Source organism: Taeniopygia guttata, chromosome 11 (genome assembly GCF_048771995.1).
Source record: "Taeniopygia guttata chromosome 11, bTaeGut7.mat, whole genome shotgun sequence".
NCBI classification, from domain to species: Eukaryota; Metazoa; Chordata; class Aves; order Passeriformes; family Estrildidae; genus Taeniopygia; species Taeniopygia guttata.
The window spans coordinates 13,735,154-13,743,686 of NC_133036.1; the positions used below are offsets into that span (position 1 = coordinate 13,735,154).

General features: G+C 36.3%; 1 protein-coding gene across 1 annotated transcript in view; it reads left to right on the forward strand.

The window, feature by feature from the left end:
* Positions 1 to 5,911, forward strand: part of NETO2 (neuropilin and tolloid like 2) — a 32,461-nt gene extending 26,550 nt beyond the window's left edge. The window contains exon 9 of the mRNA XM_002197845.6: positions 1,285 to 5,911. Within this exon, the coding sequence (XP_002197881.1) occupies positions 1,285 to 1,865 (581 nt within the window). The 3' untranslated portion in view covers positions 1,866 to 5,911. The remainder of the gene's footprint in view (positions 1 to 1,284) is intronic.
* Positions 5,912 to 8,533: the final 2,622 nt, after the last annotated feature.

Consider the following 8,533-nt stretch of genomic DNA (forward strand, 5'->3'; position numbering starts at 1 on the left):
TGATAGAGAAGTCAGTTGTGTGCAATTTATTTTAAGAGAGTGGTGAAGACATTGCCTTTTGCAAAGCAACTTTTTGATTAAAATATCTGCCAAGAATTAAGAAACCTAGATGCAGACAAGAGAACTGCCATAGCAGTGAAATTCACAGCTCCCACCATGGATGGCACCACTGTGATCTAAGATAGGCAGGACAAGGGGAGATATCTTCTTCACTTCAAAGGTAAAAAGTAGCTCAAAGGAGACAGCCCAAGTTCTGAAGCAGAAATGTAATTTCTTATTAGCCAACTCCTTGGGAATCTCTGCTCAGCATAAGGATTGTTTCAAATAACACTTGATGGTGTATAACTCTCCCCGTGCACTGTGTGTGGTATTTAGGTACACAGTACACATATTCAGATGCCAGGAGCCAGATATCTGAAAATATTATGCAAGTTTTAGGCTACTGCATTTTCTTCTTCATAGTCTTAAATAGTCTTAACACTAGCCAGTGTTGCAGTGTAGAAATCTCTCAGTCCCGCAGAACAAGAACATTAATGGAACAGAAATCCAACTGGAAAACTTTAAATCTTCAAAGAATTTTAAATATGGAAAACCGTCTTGTTCTGATGCTGCCATCTTGTGTGTTTCCACATGAAGTACTAGCCAAAATTGCCAGATGATCTGGGTTGGTTGGTGTATCCCCCCCACTGTTTTTTTTTTTAAGTAACTTCCTCACTGGACTCTTAAAACTGGAATAGAGCTTTGCTAAAGCTCCCTGTGATTAATTAGGTAAACTGACTTACACAATAGACACAGCCATTACATTTCCAAGAGATGTGAAAACAGTACAGTCATTCTTATATCTGATATTTCACTTCTAAAGAAGACCTAGACAATTTTAAATCTGGGTTTTCTTCTACTGACATCACTTGGGAATGTTACCAGCAGGAGCAAATTATGGTAAGAGAAATATCATCTGTAGCTGGATTTAACCTATTTAAGGTTAATTTAAGCCTATTTAACTCATGGATTTAGGAATATAGACATCAGTAAAGGTTCAGGATGGAGGGCTCATTCCAGCTGAGTCAGCAAGGACTGGTTCACAGAGTTGCACCTGCCACTGAATGATCATATTGTAGCCACTAATGACAGGGAATTAGACAAATCCCATTAACATACAGGTCCAGCCTCCAGTCCCATTAAGTAATTTGATCACTTGCATGGCAATCACAATACAGTCTTGCTTTGTTTATCAAAAGCGTAGAAACTAATAAATATCTTGTCATAATAATTTTTTCTTTGTAGAAAAGAAAAAAACTGGATTGTTTGAACAAATCACTAAAACGCATGGGACAATCATTGGCATCACAACAGGGATAGTTTTAGTTCTTCTCATCATTTCAATTCTAGTGCAAGTAAAGCAACCTCGCAAAAAGGTTATGGCTTGCAAGACTGCCTTCAATAAAACTGGTTTCCAGGAAGTTTTTGATCCTCCTCACTATGAACTGTTCTCATTAAGGGACAAAGAAATTTCTGCAGATTTGGCAGATTTATCAGAGGAACTTGAAAACTATCAGAAACTGCGCCGCCCTTCCACAGCTTCCAGATGCATTCACGACCACCACTGTGGCTCCCAGGCCTCCAATATCAAGCAGAGCAGGAGCAACCTGAGCTCCATGGAACTGCCCTTCCGCAATGACTTCGCGCAGCCCCAGCCCATGAAAACATTTAACAGCACATTCAAGAAAAGCACTTACACTTTCAAGCAAGCCCACGACTGCCCCGAGCAGGTGATAGAAGACAGGGTGATGGAGGAGATTCCATGTGAAATTTATGTCAGAGGAAGAGAAGATACAGCACAAGGTTCATTATCTATTGACTTTTAACTTTCTGCTAAGGTGGTATCAGTGTATATACAAAACGGTCGTGTACAATGACAGTGTATATATTAAAAGTGTACCATACGCAGCGTGTGAAGTGCACACACTTTTAGCTTATTATACTTCATTTCAAAAAACAAAGCCAGTCTTCATAATTAATTCTTGCTGAAAAATTGGTGGATTTCCTCCAGTCTTCCCAAGCTACCTATCAAGTGGAGGAGTAAGAAAGAGACTTTGCATGGAAATAAGATAGGATGGTGGAAGAAAAAAACCATACAACTACTAATCATTGAACACTGAAAGCAATGACTACTATTCTCTTATTCATACCATTTACTCTTCTTTAGATGTCTGCTTTTCAAGACAATTTTAATACCTCACTTGCATAAATAAAATAGTTAAGTGCACCACGTGTATGTCAACATAGGTGTCTTATTGTATTTGTCAAATTGAAAGTAGAGTTAGTGTTAAGTGCCAGTTAAGACTCACAAATTATGTTACAGCCATCTGTTTCACTTGCCTTTAATTATCATTTCCACACTCTATGCTTTGTGAGAAATAAGTGAAAAGAGTTATTGCCTTTTTACAATATCAAGTTATATTAATTTTAGTACATTTGGAAATATCTTTGCAGCTTTCAGTTAAAACACAAGTGAGTAGTCATTTTATTCTAGATGCAGACTTTTACAACAGTTTTCTTTCAAGAAGGTTTAGGATTTTAAAATATTCTGCCATATATTATAGCTCCATATGGCACACTGATTTCACAGCTCTGTACTTAGGAAACAATTTTGTTCCTGAGTTTTCCAAGTATTTACATAAATAGGTTGTACTGTACATTTGTCTCTTAAAATAGCTTTTTACTCCTTGTTGCAGCCAATCTTCCCTACTGAAATCAGCAATGATACTTTTAGCTCATGTCCTACTTGCCTGAAGAGAACTGCTCTGAGGTCTGTGTGATTACTGGGTATATGAAGGTACTGGAAACAAAGAAAGCACAAAGCAACTCTAATTAACCCCTATGGAATCCCTCTTGTGCCCCTTGTTTCCATATGCAAAATTGCACATTTCATACCTTTTTAAATGGTGGTTTGGACCTAATTTAAATTTTTTTACAATATAGAAGAAAAATTTTTAAATATATTCTCATTGTGGTTTTTAAGCTTTTTATATAGTTTGATACTGTACAGCCTATTTCTTAAATCCAAATCTAGCACCTGGACAGCAAGCTTCTTTCAGGGTCCCTCTTAGCAGTTCTGAATAACCTGCAGTTGTCGCTGCACACATCACAATTTGCCAAGAATACTTGTCATGACTTCCACATTAGACTACACTTTTTCCTTGGGTAGTTTGAGCTTATTTGGGTATTTTGTTTACAGGAAACCTTTGACTAAAGCTGATCCCCCAGCTAGCACTGGGCATAGCCTTTAGCTTTTACCTTTAGCCTTTACCTTTAGCCTTTAGATGGATGTCAAACCATAGTGTTTGTTGTGCTTATTGTAGTACAAAAAAGGCCCCAAAAACATCTTAACCTATGACCCTTGCAACTGAAAAATCATTTCTTTGAAATAAAGATGAACAACAGCTGTAATCACAGATTTTCACTAGAATGATAAAGATTTTTTCTAAATGCTTAAAATGTACATTTAAGGGGAAAAAATGAAGGGGAATTGAGTTTCTTCAGCACTCCCCAACTTCAATCAACCCTGTCTCCTGTTTAAAAAGAACTTAATCAGCTCATATCTTAGACCTACAAGGCTGGATGTGCTCCGGTGCCAGTTTTTGTGCTGGTCCCAGAATGTATTTCAATTTGAAAGAATGAAAATGGGCTTTATTTTTAGATGCACTACATGCAGAAAATAAATGTTTAAAAAATCTAGTTAATTGTTACTTGAAAATTTTTGAGTATTTAATGAAAACATCTGGCAGATTTTATTTACTTCTCATTGATCTCAGGATGAAATATCTCACCATGACCTATAGGACACACCATGCTATTTGTGCCAGTTTGTTAGTTCCCGATTCTTTCCACAATTGATATGTAGTTTTACACGGGTCATTCTAATCCATATAACTCTTGTAAATGCTAGGTTTGCATGACTGAGTTTTCTTTTTTAGGTGTATTTATCCATGTGCTAAGAATAATATGATCCCTACTCTTCCCCAAGTTACGTTGCCTTTGAACAGTAAAGCTGTACTAATAAAAAAAATAGGAAGCCTGCAGAGCCCAAGTCTGTGGAGAAGAGGGAAATTGAAGAAGTTCCCAAATGGCTTGAGTAATATTTCAGTCTCTGTTGTAGCCTTGTGATTACATGGCCAGAGCACAGCTGCCTTTGGCTACCCCAGAGCACACCAGAGCTCCCACAAGCAGCCCTGCCTGGTGAGCATAACTGCTTCCAATATCCCATGGCGTGTTTGAAAACCAATCTGCCTACACAGCCCATGGCATGGTGGGGTTCAGTTACTGAGCTGTGCTTTAAGAAATGAGTCAGAACTATTGGAGCCACACTTCCACTTGCAGTATAATAACTTCCTGCACTGCAGAGAAAAGCTAACTGAGTAGACTGCTGGGTATCACAGTTCAGAAAGCTGACACATCTAGCAAAAGAATCTAGAATTGGTTCAGCAGTCTCAATCCTGTTGAAGCTGATGTTGTGGTCTTTAAACTTTTTTTGGACATTAGCGAAAAATACCACATTTCATACTGGTGCAGTATCTGAGTACCATTAGGCTATTTCCATTGTGTCCATCTTGAAGTCATACATTTCTAGGAGCATCCTGATTTTGCACTCCATTGTACCCACATCTGCAATTCCCTCTGCTAGCACTGAATGCTCCTTAGCAATGACACACTCACTAGACACACACTGACCAGGACCAGCAGCACTGACTACTTTTTGGCATTTTAAACTCATTTTTACCTTTTGTCATAGTAGCTTAGATTATGTGAACAAAGTCTAACATGAAGAATGAATTCTTATGAAAATTGTACAAGTAAACCTACAGCCAACATGAAAATAAAAGTGGCTGTGATTCACAACTCCTGCAAGATCTCTGAGGAGACATCTGCATTTACAGAGATGATGGCAGTGGCACAGGAAACTCAGGTGTAGTGCTGTTCCTGACTCTCAGTGATCACAGAAATACCAATGTGTACTTAAAATGCACGGAATTCTCTTGTCTGCTGTAGACAAGATGACCTCACAGTATCTACAAATTCCAATGGCATATTGCAATAGTGACTGTCCATTTTTACTAAGCCAGTACTAAGAAGGGTTATGAAAAGAACTGTCATTAATTTAGAAAAATGGTGCTTGTCATGTGAACAGTTCAAAGAATCTTTATGCCATTAAAATATGCCTTGCTTTGTTTTTCACTTGGTACAAAGAATTCTGTGCATTAGCAGCAAACTTGTTAAATGAGGGAAAGAGGTTTGTCTTATTTATAAAACAAATTTATCCCTAAATAAGTTTTTATATCATTGATCGCAACATTTAATTTTCCAAACTATTTAAGTACTATCCTTTTTCTGAAAGGATATCACTAGCACAAGTAGTAAGAAAAAAAGGTTATTTTTTTTTAAATTTTACTGTATATACCTAGGAAGATGAGTAAATTACTGCTTGAAGTGGAATTCATGTGGATGTACCAAGCCACAGCTACAGTCTGAGCTTCCTGTATGTTTGGGCTCTGTATATCTGTTCACAGCAAAACTCAGGCAAGTCCATTTACTCTTACATGTCCTTATTTCCCAGCTGACATGTAAGCCTTGTGATTGCTCAGGTCTGTTGACTGTTTATCAAAACAAGATTCCTAATCCATGCCAGCCTGAAAGATTAAGCTGATTTTACACTGAGATCACACTGCTAAAACTGAAGATTAATTATAATAGGAGAAAGGATTTTAAAATAAAAAACCTGGATGAGTTGATTCATGCTTTGAAAATTAGTATTTACAGCACTCATCTCAATCTAACAATATAAAAGCTACTATTTTTGGAACTGCAAAAATCATTCCTGTGATATCTAATAAACATCTCTGTACAGATTCAATCCCTCTTGTAAATGCTTAAATCACATGTCAGTATGCTGTAATATTCTGTGACACCATGGAACTGGAAGTTTTTTTTCATATTCAAATTACTTTGCTACACTCCATTTTACACAATCAGCTTAACAAAAACTCTTTTCCATCTGTTTCATGGGTCAACAACAGTAATTTCTGAATGGTCAACTTGTTCCCTCTTATCTCACTATTGAAGATAATCTACCATATACCAGATAAAACAGCTTAGTTTTTATAAGTCTGTTATTACAGAGCCAGGCTCAGGGAGAAACAAAAAACTTGATGTCTTTGTACCTCTTTCCACTAACATCTCATAATTTATGGTAATAACTTGTATACTGGAGAAACCTCAAAAAACACTTAATGCCAAATTCTGTTCAAGAACAAAGTATTGTGATAAACCAAATAATAGGTACCTAAGACCTACATATTCAAAAATTCAAAATAATGTCCTGGTTTAGAATCTGTATAATTCCTTCTGAAAATTGTAATTATGTCAGTGCTTTTAAAAGATGCACATCACATAATTTTTCCCAAATAATTATTTCTCATCCCAAACACAGATCTCCTAGACATCTTTGACGTGCTAAAACTTACTTCAACATTTTATTAATTCATAGACAGAAATATATGCATATTACAACTTATAACTAGCCTCAAAGTTCATTATCACCTACATAAAATTGCTTCTGTGTTCCTTCCAAATGTTATTTAGGAGCAAGGATTACACTGCGAAGCATTTCTCACTAGAGCACAGCATTACGTTAATTTCTGAGACTGTGCTGCAGCTTATTTTCCACCAGAGAAGTGAGAGACTACAAAGAAAACTCAAAGCTCACAGGATTATCTGCTTAACCTCAAATGAATATGGCTAAACTGGAACAAAGTACATCAGTGTTCTAATACTCAAGGTTTAGTATTTCATGGGGAAGTAATATCAGCATTAAATGGGCCTGTGGTTTTTTGTGAGCAGATTTTGTTTGCCCCAGGTTTGCAGATAACACATGTGTGTAATAACTGCTACATTCACCTGTGAATAACACAGGAATCTAGGGCTAAAGCTATTTGCAGAGACAGGAGAGGACTTGACAATTAAAGAATTCTTTGTTTAAAATAAAAAAGGAGAAACAAACAAATATTAATCACTGGACATTTCTGATACAATGTAAAACTCACCCCCCAATGCAGTTGAAGTCCATCATTCTACCTGACTAATATTTTATGTTCCCTCACTTCAGGAAGCACCTTCAAATACTCCTAATAATGTGGAAAAATCCAGCTGTTAGGACTGAGTTTACTGGCTAGCCTTCTCATCTACTACTGATTATTATTGAAAAAGTTGCTTCAGTGGTTAATGGAGGTGAAAAAAGCAGGAAAATACTCTTGAAAGCAATTATGAGATAAAAAATTCCTAGGAAGACAAGTCAATAAATCCCAAGTCTCTTAACCATTGTAATCAATCTTCTGTTTGTAAAGAACAAACAGCCAAGGTACATAAAGAATACCATTCATTACTGGCTCTTCACTGTATTTTTAATAACCCAACAGAGCAATTGAAGGCCTGAGGCCAAGTCAAATAATTTTAATTTTTTCTGTAGTAATGAAAAACAAAGAGATCTAGTAGCATGAAGATGTTTGCTTTTCACTTACCAGAGGCGAAAGATTCTGCACAGGCCATTTAATCTCCTACCATCATTAAATGTTATCTTTAACAGTAAAGGGAATTCTGAAATATAAAAAAACAACACAAAATATCTATGTATAATTCAAGTGTATAGTAAACAAACCAAAAGCTCCAGACAATTAAAATAATCTCATATATTAGGTAACTTTTAGAGCTCTTTATGGCTCCTAAGGTTATCACATTCTCCCAGACATTTCTGCATTGTCTGTTTAAATACATTTGAACACAAACTCTCAAATCTGTGCAAGAGAAGTAGGAATAAAAGAAGACTAAATTCTTTGCCTTTAAAATCCAGAACTATTAAAGCTTCACGGTACTGCACTTTCCTCACAGAGTAGAAGCAAGGACAGACATGAGCTATCAGAATCCAAACATGACTTATGAATTGTTTGGTGTGCTTGGCTGTTTTTTAATTGTAGTTCCAACTTTCCTTCAATTATTAACATCATAAGATAAAATGCTATCTAAAGCAAATGTGGAATTTTGCCCACAAAGAGCTATAACAGGTAGACTTAAATATTGCATGACCGTGTTTAAAATTAAGAAATACCTGGTGTAAATGACAATTTATAAAAGTATAAAAAGCTGCATTACATACATTCAAAGAATAGTTTCCATTACAAGTTGTCAGATGTGTGACATGAGGATTTAATGACATTTTAGCACCATCTGTAACATTACTGCAGCTGAAAAATACTAATGCTGAACAAGAGGGATAAAAAGCATAAACCCACTTCTTTTTCAGTACTCTCTCTTCCCCACAGGAACACAAGAAAAGGCTACCAACTTAAAAACAAACAAAAATATGCCAAGTAATACAAGAACCATACCTACTGAGGGAAACAGATGTAACTGAAATTAGTTTTGTGTGAATCAGAACTGCAGGTCATGGCTTATCCTTGCCATAAGACTGCAGAGAAATTAA